This window comes from Cucurbita maxima, unplaced genomic scaffold (assembly GCF_002738345.1).
Source record: "Cucurbita maxima cultivar Rimu unplaced genomic scaffold, Cmax_1.0 Cma_Scf00079, whole genome shotgun sequence".
Taxonomy (NCBI): Eukaryota; Viridiplantae; Streptophyta; class Magnoliopsida; order Cucurbitales; family Cucurbitaceae; genus Cucurbita; species Cucurbita maxima.
This window is the reverse complement of record NW_019272095.1, coordinates 10,609-29,324: the sequence shown is the minus strand read 5'-3', so window position 1 is coordinate 29,324 and position 18,716 is coordinate 10,609. Positions and strand designations below refer to the sequence as shown.

Here is an 18,716-nt window from a genome sequence, read left to right as displayed (position 1 = left end):
TTTTTTTTTTTTTTTTTTTTTTTTTTTTTTTTTTTTTTTTTTTTTTTTTTTTTTTTTTTTTTTTTTTTTTTTTTTTTTTTTTTTGTGTGTGTAAAAGTTTGAGTGAAAATGGTTCGTACATAGTATAAACTCTTTCCCTAAGAGACAATGCTCTTATTGTTTTAATGCTCAGTAAAGTTCTTGCTCATATGTTCTCCAAGGGAACTAAATAATTCACTATAATATTCAAGTGGATGATTTTGATGAGACAATACAGCCACCACACCCATTCTTGAAGCATCCACAACCAACTCAACGGTTTGCTAAAATCAAGTAGGGCAAGGACTGGGGTTGAACATATTCGATCTCTAGTACAGTACAGCTCTATCTTGTGTGCTCGTCTCAAGTACAGTAAAGCTCTATCTTGTGTGCAATTCCTCTTTTACCCTTCCTTGAACAAGCATGCCCAAATGGAGGTCTCACACCTTGCTGCTAATTCTGTGAAAATATGAATTGAACGTAAAAACTATAGGCATGTCCTTGGGCTAGGCTGAATGAATTGACATGTGCTCTCCATTATGTAAAGCCAAGATGAAAATTAGTCGATCCTCGCTTGGCAAAAGAAAAATTATGAGCATAAACAATTATGTCTGGATGGCTTGACTTTCTAAAATAATGTGACTAGTTTCCACATATAACCTAGCTCTTTAAAGTTGTCAACATCACATGGACTTTCGATTGCATACGTGACCTTCCTTTCAACTACATAAACTAGCAAATAGAAAAGGAAATATAGACAACAAAAGGAAAAGAGAGAGAGAGAAGAAGTATCTCAAATACGTAGAAATGAATTCAACTAGGTTCACTAGGAGATTACAACAACCATAAGTAAAACCCAATTAATTACCTCAATATCTGCGTAATCATTAGTTAAATAAAGCTCTCTCTTCAAGTTATGTGGTTGCCTTCCAGCTGCTGTCTCTTCTGGGATTATATACCATCTAACCTTACAGTGATGGTTGCCATTTACTTCTTTCCATAAACTGCACATTTCCAACAGTCTAATTAACTAATTGTACACATGAAAATCAGGCTGACATTTATAAACATTCAAAAAAAGAATAAATAAGTCAATAAAAATCAACCTTTCAATTTGGGCAGCCCACAAGTCACCTGCCAGAAGCTTCTCCCTCATTGTCCTAACCCGTTTTTTACCTGCCGGAGGCTTTGGTAATTGAACCACTTTGCCCATTTTAGTAGCCTCACAAAACCCACAAATCCAATCACCATCAGGGATTTCCTTCATGGGCGGATCCAAACACTTCAAATGAAAACCACCAAGACAATCATCACATTCAATCATTATAGCCTTTCCAGACTTAAAGCACACTCTACACTCCTCAACTTCGGGATCTTCATTGTCGGAGCTTGCATCTTCTCTCCTTCTCACATAAACATCATCCCCAACCTCAAATTCACCACCATCAAAAACCACTTTCTGATAATACACCCTCTTCCTTGATCTTCCGTCCCCTTTTTTGATCCCTTCAGACTTGAAGTTCTTTGAAGCAGTTGCTCTTGTGACCACTGAGCTTTTCCTGCAAGTCTTTCTCTTCTTTCCCTCTAATTGCTCAAAAGATAAAGGAGGAAACGTAACTTCATTTAGCTTGATTTCACTATCCCGCTTCAACTTCGGCCTCCCTCTAGAAGATTTATGGCTTCCCCCAGATACACCATATCTCTTAGTTCCAGATGATGTTGCAGCTTCACTATTTATTGTTTTCTTCAAATATTCATTTGCATTTTCTGCTAACCTAGTCGATCTTCGAGACATCTTTGTGTCAATTGGTGCCCTTAATTTCACATGGGGAAGGTGCTCATCTTTGCATCTTCTTCCTCGACTCAGCAGGTGATGGGGAAAAGGAGGGGTCTGCAATAGAGAAACGGGAGGAGTTTAAGTACAACACCCCCAAATTTTCAACTAAACATTGGAAGAAACATTAGTAAAACTTCTCATTTTCTCTAACTCAAGTCAAGCAATAGGTTAAACTACAAATTTGGTCACTATAATTTGGAGAAAGTTAGAATTCAATCTCTACAGGTATAAAAAATTTAAGAAACTTAAATTTGTCCACAATACATATTGCCTGATATGATAGTTTAATGCTTCACACTATTGCCCGTTATACCAATAAGAAATTAATCTCAAACGACTTTATTCTTTCTTATACAGTTCTAGCTTCAAGTGATTACTTAAGAGTCGACCAACAAGTTCCATTTGGAGATATTTTCATCTCCAAAGGAACAAAAATGTGATATGCGTGATCAGGTCAGTATCTTAAACTTACTAGAAGGAACCACGTTGGAAAACCTATATATACAGCCAATATATTGCACACATATATTCAACAATTGTGAGATTTTATTTAAAAATGGAAAATACTATCTTTTGGACTTTGAAGATGAAGTATTTCTTTTTAAATATATTTATTTTTAAAATTTACATTATGTAAGTATATTCAACAATTGTTGAACCTAGAGACATACACCTAACTTCGACACGTTTAAGATTTAGAAAATTGAGAACCTTGAGACATTTAAGAGCACTCAGAAGACTTCAACAAAATCAGAAGACTTCAACAAAATCAGAAGACTCCTTGAAGCTCTTGAAAATCGAAGATTCTCAGCAACTTGAAGATGGAAGACTCTTCAAAAACCAAAGACACTTTGAAGATTAAGAGACTTTAAGACCTAAAGCCAATAGATGATCTACTATATAAGATCAACAAGTTAAGGATCGATCCAACGTACAAGATCAACAAGCTAAGAATCGATCCAACATATAAGATTAACAAATTAAAGGCAGATCCAACGTATAAGAACAACAAGCCAAAGACAGATCCAATGCACAAAATTAACAACCCAAAATTTGATCCAACAAGGACAACAAACCATGTTAGGTCGAGAATACGCACTTCAACCCGTTGATGCACCCAAGCACTACCAAGACCTAAAATAGCATTAGTGGTGACACAATATGAAGAAGGATATAATAGAATTCACTGTCTAGTATGCCAATAAGTGAAGGCACTGAGATAAAGACCACCAGGTTTGTTGCAATCTCTAAGTATTTCGAAGCGAAAATAAGAGAATATAGCCATAGACTTCATGGGGTTATCAAGGACGACTAAGGGCTATATAGTAATATGAATGATCATTGATAGGCTCATCAACCGGCACATTTTATGCCAGGAAAGTCTACTTACATACTGGACAGTTGTATATTTATTAGTCCCAACCTGACCATGACTCTAGCATGTCTCATATGTTTTTATATCTATTGATTGAGCATGTTGGACACGGTTATATGTATACTATATGTATGGTAGTTGCTATAGGGATTATGTACCCTTGTATGCCCATATATTATGTTGGATATATGCTATGTACCCTTAGATCGAGTCGTCTTCCTTTCTTGTCGTTTTATTTTCTTTAAATGTTGTTTTGGTGTATTTTGAGTAAACTATTTGAACTAACCTCGAGAACGCTATTTTGTATTTTTAATTAACTTTATATCAGTTTTAATGCATATTAAATCTTAAATTTTCCTTGTGTTTTCCACCTTTAAATTTGAAGGATTTTATTTTTATTTTATTTCATTTTTCTTAAATCTATGTGGTGATCTGAGATTCGAGGCATCGAAAAACGGGTCATCACAAAAGCTACCCACTCAACTGGTTGGAGAATTATATATATATATATATATATATATATATATATATATATATATATATATGTCTTAAAAGTCTGTTCAAATTCTCATCCACATTGTTGAACTAGAAAATTAATAGATGCATAAAGAAAAACAAAACTCAATTTAAACTAGTGAATGAGGTCAGGGCTTTGACTCATTGAACAAGCAATAGTGGAAAGCAGCTACGTTTTGTTCTAATGTTGGACTAAATATGGGCCACAAGGTTGAATCAGGGCTGGATTCAATTTGATTTTTTCACACCACCTAATAACTAAAATTAATGAGTTATATTTTTTCTAAATCAGTTTAGTTTCAGTTTAAACTGTGTTTGGCCTGAGTACTCATGATACCTTTGATGGTTAAGCGTGGGTGAGTCAGGAGCGGGCTCATAAGTGGTGTGATGAGAGAGACATTGCCAACGTGAATTTCCAAGTCATTTTCTTTTCATGACCAAATTAGTAGTAGAAGTGACTGGCCAAGTTAAAGACCAGAGAGCTAGTATTCTCCCTTTTTTCATTTTTTCTTTTTTGAGTTTAATGAAAAGTTGATGGAAGAGTTGGGTTGATAGGTCTGTGAATAGAATACTTATTTGAGAAAGGGAATCGCAGCATGAACAAAGAAAGATTGCACACCAATATGGTTTCTATGTTTGATGGGTTAGACTTATGTGCCTCACATGGAAAGCAACTACTATTTATAGTGGAAATGATAACAATTTCTTTGCAACAATAACAAGCCTAGTTGATCATTATTGCTCGTTATATCCAAATTTTTACCCAGCATAATGATCTTCCAAGCTTGCATCGTAATCAAGCATTTCACCATGGCATGACACCTATTGGTGAAAGCTCCTCCAAATTCAGTTCAACTCCCCCTATGTAGTGTTTCAACATGAGTTTGTTGTTCCTTTTGATCCACAAGGACTAGAGGAAGGCTTTGATAAATAGTATCTACTTTTTCTTTTCTAAACGTGTGGCTCACCAAAAAAAAGCAGGCATGAAATGTTCCATATGGGATGCTACCAAAAATATTGAATAATTGAGTTCTTGAAAGAAATGTCTAAAGTCCACCTATCCACGCAAAAAGAAAGGGGAGAAAAGACTCAACTTGGAAAATACCTCAATAGGCTCTAGTTTACAAGGGCCAAGAGGTTGGTAGTCTCAAATTATTTTAACCAAGGCTCCAAATCTGCTATTCTCAACACAAGAGTCCTTAACGATGTGTACCCGGGCCCCAACACTAAAGTATTGACCCTAGACCATTTTTACCCAATTTTTATCCAAGATTCCAATATCTAGCTTTGACGTATCGGCCCTTAACTATTGTTAACCATTGCTCAGCTACTTAGGTTACTAGGAACTAACCCTTACACTTCCAATAACACACACAAGGCATACCACAGCCAAACATGAAGTTTATATCATGTTGTCTGACATGTACTTTCAATCAACCATCAACATGTATTTTCTCGATATGCAGGCTATTTTATTAAGCTCATATACTGATCAAAATCAATATAGGAATTCACACAAACATATTGAGAGTCTTTTGCTAATGAATAACCACAAACAAATCATTTTGGAACAACCTATTTTCCACGTCAACTTAGATTGAAAGGTGTTTTTGTAAGCTCTAGCCTTATCCCAACATCGGTCTTAAATCTTGTTCAATTAATTCGACACTAGTTCAAAACAATATAAATTCAAACATTAAAGCCTAATAATCAACACTTATAACGAATCCAAAAAGGTTTAGTACGAGTAGTTAACCACTAATTCTTACCAAAAAAGATGGAGTCTTGGCTGGTTTTTATTGTGTACAAGCGCGCACTCTTTACGCTAGGGATATCTGGACCGGAGGTTATTCGAGTTGTGGTTCACAATCGAAACTCGTTATTTTGTCGAGAAAATTGCTGGAGAGAAGTTTGTTGTCGAAACAAACGCGCGGCTATCCACAGAACTGCTGGAAGCCGTGCTCTATTCGTTAGAATCACGTCATCACAGACCTGGGTGTCGCTGCATTCTCTATTGGTCGTAGAAAAGCTGAAATCGCACTTCTCGTAGGGGAACTCGGGTCGTCTTCGGTTGTGAGTAGAGTGCCGGAGAGACGCCGCACATAGGGGAGATGAAAGAGTCGCACAAATCGATGCCGCAAATCGTGGCGTGGGTGATGAGCTCGAATCACTACCGTCGGGTCTTCTGCCAATCTCGAATATCTGGAGTCCGAGAGAGTGATCGCGTCGTCACCGAACTCTTACCGGAGTCGTCACTGTCGCCGGAGTTGAAAAAGACGAAGAAAGAGGAGGGCTGTGCAGTGATGTTTCGCGCGCGAGAGAGAGGGAAAAGAAAAGATTTTTTTAATTTAGTTATTACTCTTTCTTTTTTTTTTCCGTCCTTTTCCTTCTATTTTTCCTATGTCTTAGAACGACAAAAAAAAAACAATAAATAAATAATAAAAATAAAAATAAGTTCTTAATAATTTAAATTACACGGACTCAAATTGTACCCAGTTGTATTGGATTAGATTTTTTTTTATTACTTGAATTTTTTTTAATATTATTATAAAAATTAAAAATGATTATGATTAAGGAATATTTTGATATTAGTAGAATTTTCTTAAATAATTATAAAAATAACTTAATAACTCAATTCAACCCAATTTGTCGAATTGGATTATTTTGATTAAATTGAATTGGATTGGTGGATGTCACCCACCAAATCCAAAAAAAATTCTCCACTAACCCAAATGGATTTAATTAAAATTTTAAAATTAGAAATTTGAGATTTAATTAAAAGTTTCTTATGGAAAAATTGAAAATGGTAGTTATTAATTTATTTCAATCTAACTTGATTTCAAAAATCATTTCAAATCGATTGGTATTGGATTGAGTGGTTCACCAAATTCTCAGTTCACCCCAAATAGAAATGACTATATATTTTCCAAGGTTTTTCATACGACACACATCAACGCAAACTCTTCTCTCTTTCCTTTATTCTCTCCAAAATTAAACCTCTATTAGGCTTGCTCATCATTTGTCGTTGGCCCAGTGTCTGTCACTTATTGTCGATCATTCATCGTTTGTTACTCATTGAGCAAAAAGGAGACAGAGAGATTTTGTAATAACAAAGCAATTATCTCTATGACAAAAAAAAAAACTCAATATTTCACAGCAGAACAAAATGGTTTGGTTTAATCCGAGATTAATTTTTGAAAAAAGAAAAATCAAACCTAAACTAGTTCAGCTTCTTACGCCTCTAATTGTTTTCATGTGAAATTGAAAAGTATGGCCTTCGTATGACACGATCAGCAAGTAACCTACTCGATTCTACTATGGATATTAAATAAATAAATTATAAAAAGGATATTACTATCATAATTGAGAAATGATACAAACACATACGTTTAACATTTTATTAATAATAGTAGTAAATCACGATCAATTAACAATCTTATATTATTTTATTTATAAACATGTAAATATCTTCTCATAACCATAATGTAAAACTCAAACTCGTCAGGATTGTTTTAATGGAAGGATCCTTTAGTATGGCCACTCGCCTATGACATTGCCGGGTGGATCATAACTACAAATGATGAATACACCTCGATTGTTACAACTAACTTTCGCACATCCAACTCTCATCGAGTTCCTCCATACCACTTGAGTGTAGTGGCCACACATTTCGTCATCAACGCATGTATTGGAGTCATAATCATAGAACTGTTCTTCATCCACCCACATTTGAACTCCTTCAATACCAAACATTTCACCGGTACTCATTGCAAGATTCTCTCCATAAGGCCCGTAAGAATGCAATAGTAGGCAATCACTACTACGTTTGTCAGCATATTGCATAGCATAGTTTGCCAATTCCTCGTCCCATTGGATAGGCTCGACACCAACTTGGGCACGAACAACATTGTGGGCATCAACATAGTCTCGAGGTAGATCTTGACCAAGAGAGAAGGAAAATATAGTGATACTCAAAACATAAAAGAGAGACCAAGAGAGTTTTAGCATACTCATTTCGATTTTAAAGATTGGAATTAAAATGAATGGAAATAGTTGTGGAGAGAGGTGGGTTCACCATGGTTTCTCTATTTATAAGCATGGAATTTTGAAATCATGTTCTTATGGTGTATTATTTAATTTGAAAAACTTTATGTTTGCCTTGTCCATATCAACATTTTTTTCATTATCACAATTTTCATTTTTCTTATAGTTAATTATAAAAGGAGTATTTTTACTAAAATCATAAAATAACCAATCATTTATTTATAATTACGAGGGAACATAAAATATATTACGAGAGACTTTGATCTAACTGATTTAATAGCCTCTTAATTTTACCACTCTTTCATCACTTGGTATCTTAGGATTGAGTAATATAAATGAGTATATAAATATATTCGATAAATTGTTACGTATCTAAATTTACATTAAAAAAATATTGATAGTGGCCAGAAATATAACACCGATAAACAATTTTATCTTTATTTTATAACCTTCAAAATATCTCATTAGGTGGCTATTTATAGTTGGGCCACTTTTATAAATTAAAAATAGAAGATAAAAAATAAAAAACACTTGGCCCAATCTTTGAAAAGTATAGTGATTGGTTATGTATGGTCTCACACAGAAGATATTATTTTTAAGTTCTCATATTATTTATTTTTAAATTTAACAGACAATAAAGATTTGGTTTATAAAATTGGCTAAATTAATTTAAAATATACATTTTGAAAAGTTTCATGATAATTTTTTAAAAAATTTAAACCTACCTTTAAAAGTTCAAATATATATTTATTGTCGGGGTAACAGCTCAAGTTCACCACTAGTACATATTGTCAACCTCACGATTTTTAAACTAGTCTGCTAGAGAGAATTTTTCACACCCTTCTAAGAAATGGTTCGTTCATCTCTCCAATCGATATGGGATCTTACCGTTAGAATATAGGCAGAATACCACATTTCAAAAGTACCCATAAACGTTCAAAAGTAATATCAATACTCTTAAATTAAAAAATATAAATAAAAAAGTGATCTATAAAATATTGATAGAAGTTTTCGTCATATATTAATAGTCAAAAAAATTTTGAACTTCTTTTAATAGAGGTTAAGGATGTAAATGTTATTTTAAAATTTTTAAGGCATTTTTAAAACCGGATAAATTGAAGGGTATTAATTAAACATTTTAGCTAGCACACACCACCCAACCCAGCTCACAACCCAAAACTCAATCTGCCCACGACCTTCTGTATCGGCCTGTGTGAAAACGTCGGCCCACCGCTCACAACCAGACGTAAGCCCGGGCCCAAGCTCATTCAGACTCGTGGGAAGACCAGCAGCCTACGCTGCACGTTCTTGGCTTCCACGTGACCAGGTGGCTCCTCTCGACTCGGCTTGGCGGCTCAATATACATATAATATACCTATTACTAGGTTTTTGACCCTATTTCTGGAGTTATTTTTGTATGACTCTTAATTGCCAAATTAGATTACTTTAGGGGCGTACTTACGTAATTAAACAAGAGGTTTAGCTTAAGCTTAACTATGATGTGAATAAACCCTAGCCTGTTATGTGGTTTTTATATGAAATAGTTAGGCGTTGAGATTGTAGTAACGAGGAAAGTATCTCATCGGGGGTAAACTTTGGCCAAGGCCAACGAGGTAAGTGATTGTATTGTTGGAGTTAACTTACTATATGTATGATGGTGCATGTCCTGTGACCTTTGCATGCGCCATATTTAATGTGAATTGTCAATGTTATGTCATGCCTATGTGTTCTTGTATTGTCATGAATGGTATACTATGTATGCATGCAACCTATTACACGGTTTCCATGAATGAATTGATATGCTATGAATACTATGAAAGTTTTACATGCTATGAATGTGATGGACTGAAGAATGTTGCTATGCATACACCCCGCTTAAGTGAGCCATGCTATGAAATGCAAAAAGGGAATGAAACGTAATATGTATTATGCCATGTAAGGTACGTCATGGGACCTTATGCATGTGTGTGTCACGTGCATAGGGATACTTTCTCATTATGTTATGATGGTATGGACGTGTACGTTCAATATCATGCAGGCCTTTTCTTTTCCGTGATGTCTGGTGACGTGTAATATGTTGTGCTCGACCATGCCATGCCTAGGGAGTTTGTATATGAGCCCGCCTGGTGGGCCTATGTACATGTACGTGGGGCCGTGTGTGGAGAAGTACTACACATCCACCATGCCTGGATAAAACAGGACATAAGGTGATATAAAGTGAATGGAAGACGGTCCCACTCATGTTTTGCATGTGATTTGCATGTGTTTTGTATGTGTATTGTACACTTAACCCCAACAGTGGAGTGACTTACTGAGTATCTCAGGTAAAGGTAGGGCTCCCATGAACGGTTGACGGTGAACATTGTGAAGACCATAGAAGTTGGAATGAGGGCTTTATAAAACAACAAATGTTTTATTTGAGTTTCGTCTTGAATAATAAACGTTTTGAATAATAAACTTTGCATTTAATTTTTCTGGTTTTAGTTGTTGAACGAGTTAGGTTGAATTTTGTGTTTTGAACTACGTCATTTATTTATTTATTTATTTATTTATTTTAATTTATGAAAAGACGGATATGCTCCGAAGAAAAAGTCCAAACCGAACCGGCTCTTACTGTTATCGAGAGTGGCCATCCCCAGAGCCCATACTGATACTGATTGCGATCAAATACCCTTTGTACAGATACGAATATTGCCCACTCCTTGTGATTTCTTCTGCAAGAAGAAGAAGAAGAGCTTTTGCCCTACCCTTGTCTCTTCACTTTCTGTATCGTCCGCCATTTCTGGGTTCTCTATTCTCTCGGTTCTGCTAATCACTTCAATTCATCAACAACTCTACCTTGCAAAGTCCTGTTGAATATTCCGTCCAACATCATGGTTTTCTACCTTTTGTTCTGATTCATCTGATTGAACCAATATCATCTCATCCCAAGTTTGTTTCTGGGCTTAAATTGTCGATGTTTGTATGCAAGCGTGTTCGACTTAGCTATGGTGATTGGAGTTCTTGTCTTCGTCACATGATTTTAGAATCATTGGGTTGTTTATCATTTTTTTCTTTTTTTTAATTCTCAGCCTAAGCTTAGACGCAATTTCTCATGAAATAGAGCGGCTCTGTTTTGTGAAACCCTTCTTCTGCTCAAGCTTTGCTCGTGTTTTGTCCATGGAAGCCGTTTCTCTCTCTCGCCACGGGGCTTCGCTCCCTCTTCATGGCTATGGTGGTTTAGAGATTTTTTTCCTTTATTTTTTTTTTCTTATGGGTTCACAATTTTATTTGTTTCTAATCGATGCAATGCAATTCTGTTGGATCAAATGTTTAGGTTACCAAGAGCTTGGGTTTTCCAGTGCTTCATCTTCTCTGCCAGTAAGCATTTTAGTAAATCTATTTATCACTTTTGTTTCATTGTACTGGTTTGTTCTATATATTTGTTGGAAGGTTTAAACCCTGCACTCTGTTTTGCTGTATTCTTGTAGCTGTTCTCTCGAATGCTTATTGTAGCTAACCTAGTGCGAGATGAACTCTGGTGGTGCTAGTTTCTGAGTAAAAACCAAAAGCCTCAAACCTAAAGGACATAGAATTCATTATCTAGACATATTTTTTTTCTCTGTTGGATCTGCTGAGTCTAACATTTGGGAATATTTTGTAAGCCTCTTAATTTTCTTAACCTAATTAGTGACATCAACCCAAGTCATATATACGGAAATTCATACTAAACATCTTTACAATAAGTCCCAAGTTCAAAACATGAAATTCAACCTGACATAGTTTTAAACATAAATTAATTCAACCTGACATAGTTTTAAACATAAATTAATTCAACCTGACATAGTTTTAAACATAAATTAATTCAACCTAACATAGTTTTAAACATAAATTAATTCAACCTAACATAGTTTTAAACACAAATTAAATCGTAGTAAAATACCTAACAACTACTAACTGAAATTGAATGCAACTTATTATCTACTAATTTAAAATTTAAAGCAATCAGCTGCCCTAAATTTAAAATTTAAAGCAATCAACTGCCCTATTATGCTCTAATTTGACTTCCATGGCCTTCTCAGCATTCACTGTCATCCGTGCATAGGAGCTTTATATGAAATACTCAATAAGTCATCCCACTATTGTTTCCTTGAGCTGATTGAATAAGTTCTCAATGTGTGGAAGGGGATACTTGTTCTTCACCGATCTTTTGTTCAGCTCCCTGTAATCGATGCACAAGCGCATTGAGCTATCCTTTTTCTTAACAAATAACACTAACACACCCCGGGGAGATACACTGGGTCTAATAAATCCTTTATCCAACAGCTCCTAGTTAATCCTTTATCCAACAACTCCTAGTTGAGTTCTTTCAGTTCAGCTTCTGCCATACGATACAGGGCCTTAGAGATAGAATCGATACTTGGTTCCAACTCTATTCCAAAATCAACATCTTGTGACGGAGGAATTCCAGGAAAATTCTCTGAGAACACATATGTGGATTCATTTGCATCTGGCATTGCTGTTAAGAGAGTTTCTTCTTTTTGGTATTCACGGTGCTGGCTAGTATAGCCCACGCTCTGTGCCGAACTAACTTTTTCGCCTTCATCATCGATATCACTAAGAGATAGGACCGGTTCTGAACCGCCCAAATGATCAGAAGGTGCAATGTGTAGTGTTCATGCTGCGAGAGGATGCAGAATTATGGTGGCAGTCCACCTGTGAGATTATTAGTCTTTAGGGAGGTGTAATCTCATGGGCGAAATTCAAGGATGCCTTTATGGAGGAGTACTACCCTGAGGATGCTCAGTTTCGTAAGCAGCAAGAATTCACACAACTGTCAAAGGGGGCATTTTGTTACCACTTATGCCAGGGAGTTTACGAGAATGAAACGCTTCGCCCTAGAGTTGGTGAACACTGATTATCAAACGATACAGAGGTTCATACTAGGATTGGACAAGAAGATCTGCCGTACAGTTGAGATGATAGTGCCTAATACATATGCTTCCGCCCTAATAGTAGCTAAGGCCATGGAGGGGGTTGATGAATCTTGAGAACCTCCACCGATTGTGGGACAGAAGCGATGTCATGACTAGGTTGATCGTCAAAATCCACCTTCATCACGGCCACAACAATGACCTAACAGACAACATCGAGATTCTAGGCGTGGTCAACAAAAGAATGAAAGTAGACTAGATAACAGACCCAAATGTTATGAATGTGGGAAGAATTACTGGGTCAATGTTTGGCATACACTAGAGCTTGCTTTCGATGTGGAAAGGAGGGTTACATGGCCAAGGATTGCCCATGAGGTCGCGCGAATGATTCTGGAAATTAGCAGAGGGGGTTGAGCATTGTGGATTGTCCTTCTCAGAACCGTCATCCAACGAGAACTTATGCCTCTACCAATAAGGAGACTGAAAATCCTGATGCAGTGGTGACAGGTACTCTATTCGTTCTTGGTTACCTTGCTTTAACACTGTTTGATTCGGGATCTACGGATTCATTTTTATCTGTTGTTTTCGTTAGTTAAGAAAAATTTGTATTAGAACCTTTGTTGCATGAATTCTCTGTTAGCACCCCGATAGGGGTGGATTTGATTGGTGTTTATAAAATAAAAGATGGTCATGTGATAATATCAGGAGTTAGCCTAGAGGTAGTTCTAATGGTAGTTGACATAACTGTTTATGATGTAATATTGGGAATGGATTGGTTAACAAAAAATCATGCTAGCATAGATTGTTACAATAAAGAAGTGTTTACGCCACCGTTCAAGACTAGTTTCAACTTCAAGGGTACGTGTCTGGGAGTTATGCCTAAAGTGATTCGATGATGAAGGCGAAAAAGTTAGTTCACCACGGAGCGTGGGCTATACTAGGCAGCGTCGTGAATATCGAAAAGGAAGAAACTCCCTTAGCCCCAGTACCAGTTACAAATGAATTCTCAGATGTGTTCCCAAAGGATTTGTCAGGAATTTCTCCGTCACGAGAGGTTGATTTTGGAATAGAGTTGGAACCAAGTACCGGTCCTATGTCTAAGGCCCCGTATTATATAGCGCTAGCTGAACTAAAGAACTTAAGACACAACTACATGAGCTATTGGATAAAGGATTTATTAGACACAACGTATCTTCATGGGGTGCGCCGGTGTTATTTTTTAAAAGAAAGGATTGCTCGATGTGCTTGTGTATCAGTTACAGGGAGCTGAACAAAAAAACGGTGAAGACAAGTATCCCCTTCCACGCATTGAGGACTTATTCGATCAGCTCAAGGAAGCAACAGTTGGGTGACTTATTGAGGACTTTTCAGGTAAAGGAAAAGCTCCTATGCAAGGATGACGGTGAACGTTGGGAAGACCATGCAAGTCAATTTAGAGCATAATAGGGTAGTGATTGTTTTGAATTTTAAATTAGTAGATGATAGGTCGCATTGAGTTTCAGTTAGTAGTTGTTAGGTATTGTACTGTTAGTTTGATAGGTCAGATTAAAGCACGATTTGTTTAAAATGGTTGAATTTCATGTTTTGAGCTCATTATGCAAGTCATGACCTTATTTTAAAGATGTTTATTATAAATTTTCGCATATATGACTTAAGCATGCGTGGTTGATGTCACTAATTAGGTTAAGAAAATTAGGAGTGTTACAAATGATATCAGAGTTAGACATCGGGTGCTGTGCCAGTGAGGAGGCTGAGCCTTGTAGGGGGGTGGACATGAGGCAGTGTGCTAGCAAGGACGCTGGCCCCTGAAGGGGGTGGATTAGGGGATCCCATATCGATTAAAGAATGGAATGAGTGCCAGCGAGGACGCTGGGACCCGGATGGGGTAGATTGTGAGATCCCACATTGATTGGGGAGGAGAACGAAATTTTTTTTATAAGGGTGTGGAAACCTTTCCCTAGCAGACGCATTTTAAAAATTTTGAGGGGAATCCTGAAAAGGAAAGCCCAAAGAAGACAATATTTGCTAGCGGTGGGCTTGGACGGTTACATATTTTGTGTTTCTAATTCCATAATTGGGCTTGAATTGCTTTATGAAATGAACTATTATCTTAGTTTTAGCACAGTTTTTAATAGGACACAAACTTTATTATGAAAAAGGAGTTACAACGGTGGGGGAGTGAGGATTCTCTCACAGAAGCCTAGGGGAGTTGCGAAAAACAAAAAAACCACAAAAATCCCTTGGATTTTGTTGGAGATTCCTCATCTATTGACAAAATAATTACTAGTGAATAACACTGACAATATAAGTCCAGGGACCTCTTAAACTGGAAGTGCCTTTAAGTTGTGCTATCCATTCACAACGAGTTAAGTTTTATTTACTCATTATGATTTTCCTCCATGATATTCAACCTAGTTTAGCAAAGAGATTCTCGGTCATTGGTTTTTAAAGATAAAGGTTGTTTGGTGTTCTACCTTACTGGCTTCTTCTATTCATGCACCCTTAAAGGATAAACACCTTGTGCTCACTCAATAGCGCATTTGGCTGTACTGATTGAAACAACCATGTTCAAGGAAGCGGGCGGTTGTAGAAGCATGGTGAAGGGTGGTGAGGTCACTAGAATGGGATGGAGAAGAGAGGGGGAAGTAGAGAGAGATGCCCATCTTGGTGTTTTGCATTGTTAGTATTTGAATCATGAGAATGTTAATTAACACTTCAATTGCAGATTAATTCGTCTAGGGGTCTTCGATATAGGTCCTCTCTACATCAACAAGCAAATTTGAGAAATGCTGGTAAGTTATTCCTCGCTAAGAAATCTTTTTCTAGTTAATTTCTTCTGTAAAAGAACTTAACTTTAACATGACACTTTTTTTTGTGCGGCTCAATAGTTTTCGCTACCTTTTTCTACAATGGTATTTTAGCAGCATTTACTGGCCTAGACCAACAGAAATTTATGACCTTTTCAATATTGTAAAATGATTCATGCTTTATCATTTCATCATCAAGTATAGTTGTTTTTCATCCTCGACTAGATACACCAGAAGAGATTATATCACAGAACTTTTGCCTATAGTTTGCTTACATGTGAAGTGAAATGTGTTAGATGCTGTGCAATTGTTCATGGGTAAATTTTTCTTGATCACTTACTAGCGAAATATTAAAATTATCGATCGATTGTTGCTCATTTAATTTTGTTCTATTTGCAATTCTTTTGATCACCTGCTGATTCTACGACCATGCAAGAAATTCTATACATCTTGACTTTGTCATCAGGAAATCAATGGGGTTTTAAAACACTCTGGATATATTTGAATCATGATTCATTGGCATGAATTTTCCTTCAAGGAAAGACCCATTTCATTTGATTCAGTTGCAATAGCATGTTATTTTGACACAAATATTTTCATGAAATGCTACATAAATTTTGTTCTTCGGAGAATGTGTGGAAATTTGATGTATGGGTTCGGTAAACAATATGTTTTCATTATAATTTTCATATAGAAAGTTAATTTTAGCCAAGGCTTTGATGTTTCCCCATGATCTACAGCTCAACGTTATTGCTTCTCATCCATCGTCAGACAATGTGCTGGCGTCTCTTGGTGTTATCTTACTCCGAACAAAAATCTATACAATCCTTGGTACAACAAATTGCTTAGTGGAAAAAGAAACCCCCGGTACGTCCTTGTTAGGTCAGGAGTTGCAAAAATGGGAACTCATGAAGCTGGTTATCCATTATCAGGTCTCTCTTGGATGACTTTTGTTTCCGTTTTGTACCTTTTTCTTTTCTTTTGACCTGCTATCTTATCTGTCTAATTCCAATTTTATTTTGTTTTTAACTACCTAAAGTGCAGAAGTACCATTGAGCTCAAAAGTCAGAGGAGCATGCTTTTATGCTACTACTGCAATTACTGCTATTTTTCTCTTTATGCTTATGCTGGGGGCACATCCAATTGTGTTATTGATGGATAGATACCGCAGAAGAATTCATTACACAATTGCTAAAATGTGGGCAAGTTTGAGCATCGCTCCATTTTTTAGGATCAAATATGAAGGGTTGGAGAATTTGCCCTCTTCAAATTCTCCTGCTGTGTACGTTTCCAACCATCAGAGCTTTCTAGACATATATACACTTCTTACCCTTGGCAGAAGCTTTAAGTTCATTAGCAAGACTGCAATATTTCTCTTTCCAATTATTGGTTGGGCTATGTTTATGATGGGTGTCATTCCTTTGAAGCGCATGGATAGCAGAAGCCAATTGGTACTTTCTTTCATAATCTGTTTGGACTTTGCACAGTTTATTAGTTGGAACCTTTGAAATGTTTTAACTTTTTTTCATGGTTAAGAATGTTCCTGGGTTATTACTTAAAAGTTGGTTAATTTTTTAATGAAGGACTGTCTGAAGCAGTGCATGGAGCTTATAAGGAAGGGTGCATCTGTATTTTTCTTTCCTGAGGGAACGCGTAGTAAGGATGGAAAATTAGGTGCTTTCAAGGTAACTGAACATCATATTTCAAACCATTGTTAGATACAATTGGTTAAAAAGCATAAAAATCTGTTTGTGTCTTTTTGCATGCATAGTTTTCTCTAATTAAATATCTTCTAATTTTCAAAAAATATATGGTTTGTAGAAAGGAGCATTCAGTGTTGCAGCAAAGACCAAAGTGCCCGTTGTACCCATTACACTCATGGGAACTGGTAGCATTATGCCACCGGGATTTGAAGGGATCTTGAATATGGGATCCGTGAAAGTCGTTATCCACAAGCCTGTCGTCGGAATTGATCCAGAAGCATTGTGTAATGAAGCTAGAAATGTAATTGCAGATGCCCTGAGTAAACAATGTTGAGGTCGTCTGTTGAAAGTGATTTTTGATTTCATTACTCAGATTTTAATCACCTGATGTGGAGTATCTATACTTTTTACGAGGTAACAATTTCTCTTCATTTCAGGGTATTATTTCTTTTGCATATCATCTCATACACTTCATTGTTTTGCATATCATCTCGTCCACATATTCTAGTGTTTGATGAACAAGCAAGCAGTAGTGGCTATAGGTGGCTTGATTGATTATTGGGATTTGGGTTCAAGTTTGTAAAACGTTCTGGTGAGAATGTATATCAATGGAGGAAGTGAAGAGATTTAAAGGCCTTATAGGACCTGCACGAGTACTTTTTGGATTGTACAAACGCAAAAGAATTTTGAATTTGGTTCGTAGTTTTGCATCATCAGATGAATGAAAAGAAAAATTGTAAAAGTCTTTCGAATATATATCTTTTGGTCGTCAAGGACCCTGCAGATTTTTTTTGCGGTATGGTAATTGTATATTTTTTTGATGGGGTTTGGGTTGGCTCAGTATTGGCAGTGGCCAAGCAATTTTCTAAATTTTGGTGCCTTTTTTCCTTCTGACTTTACTCGATGCAGCTTTTCATTGTGCATCTTTCGCAGGTTGTTACTCGAGCAATGGATTTTTAATTACTTTTGAACATCTTGAATTAGTGATTGATCATCTTTTATGTGTAAAGGTTGATTGATCTCCTCAGCATACGATGTCGTATCTATGTTCGTTTAGGGTGTTGTTTTTTTTTATGGTCACATGCTCAACATGTCCTCTCTTGTTCTAAGTTCGATTTTATTTATTATATAGAGCTTTAAGGATTAGTGCCTCTCCACCACTTTTATATGGTTAGTTTGTGGATATCGACTTAAATTTATAGGGTTAGTAGCAATCGAACTTTTTTGGTTTATATGTTCACAAATGATTTCTTTTATGCACATTCATACAATTCATTTATGTTAAAAGATGAGTACAGGTAGTCCGTGTAGCCTGAAATTGAATATAAGAAGTGGTATTGATAACGTGGTAGGTAGAGGTTTCAATTTACAATCATGGAATATATGGTCGTCTCCATGCAACAGTAAATATTAAAAACATATATATATATATATATATATATATATATATATATATATATATATATATATATATATATATATATATATAAAAAACAAATAGCT

The 18,716-nt window shown here is 36.1% G+C and overlaps 3 protein-coding genes across 6 annotated transcripts in view; 1 reads left to right on the top strand and 2 right to left on the bottom strand.

Moving 5' to 3' along the window:
- LOC111472568 (origin of replication complex subunit 1B-like) overlaps positions 1-6,115 on the bottom strand; it is a 28,167-nt gene extending 22,052 nt beyond the window's left edge. For both annotated transcript variants that reach the window (XM_023118171.1, XM_023118172.1), the window contains exons 1-3: positions 5,516-6,115; positions 1,125-1,909; positions 887-1,022 (exon numbers count right to left, since the gene is read on the bottom strand). In XM_023118171.1, coding sequence (XP_022973939.1) covers positions 887-1,022; positions 1,125-1,813 — 825 coding nt within the window. In that variant the 5' untranslated portion in view covers positions 1,814-1,909; positions 5,516-6,115. The remainder of the gene's footprint in view (positions 1-886; positions 1,023-1,124; positions 1,910-5,515) is intronic.
- A 1,159-nt stretch (positions 6,116-7,274) lies between these two features.
- LOC111472574 (pathogenesis-related protein 1B-like) lies at positions 7,275-7,760 on the bottom strand. Its single transcript, XM_023118182.1, has one exon. It carries the CDS (start codon positions 7,758-7,760, stop codon positions 7,275-7,277), a length of 486 nt encoding a protein of 161 aa, XP_022973950.1.
- A 2,627-nt stretch (positions 7,761-10,387) lies between these two features.
- Positions 10,388-18,083, top strand: LOC111472571 (1-acyl-sn-glycerol-3-phosphate acyltransferase 1, chloroplastic-like). Of its 3 annotated transcripts, none has more exons than XM_023118176.1 (9): positions 10,388-10,581; positions 10,861-11,004; positions 11,107-11,150; positions 15,429-15,495; positions 16,251-16,442; positions 16,555-16,961; positions 17,094-17,195; positions 17,332-17,627; positions 17,722-18,083. In XM_023118176.1, exons 2-8 carry the CDS (start codon positions 10,950-10,952, stop codon positions 17,545-17,547), a joined length of 1,083 nt encoding a protein of 360 aa, XP_022973944.1. In that variant the 5' UTR covers positions 10,388-10,581; positions 10,861-10,949; the 3' UTR covers positions 17,548-17,627; positions 17,722-18,083. The 3 variants fall into 3 exon arrangements, with proteins under 3 accessions (XP_022973944.1, XP_022973943.1, XP_022973942.1); XM_023118175.1 differs by having other exon boundaries at positions 10,388-10,597; XM_023118174.1 differs by having other exon boundaries at positions 10,388-10,780; positions 10,862-11,004.
- Positions 18,084-18,716: the final 633 nt, after the last annotated feature.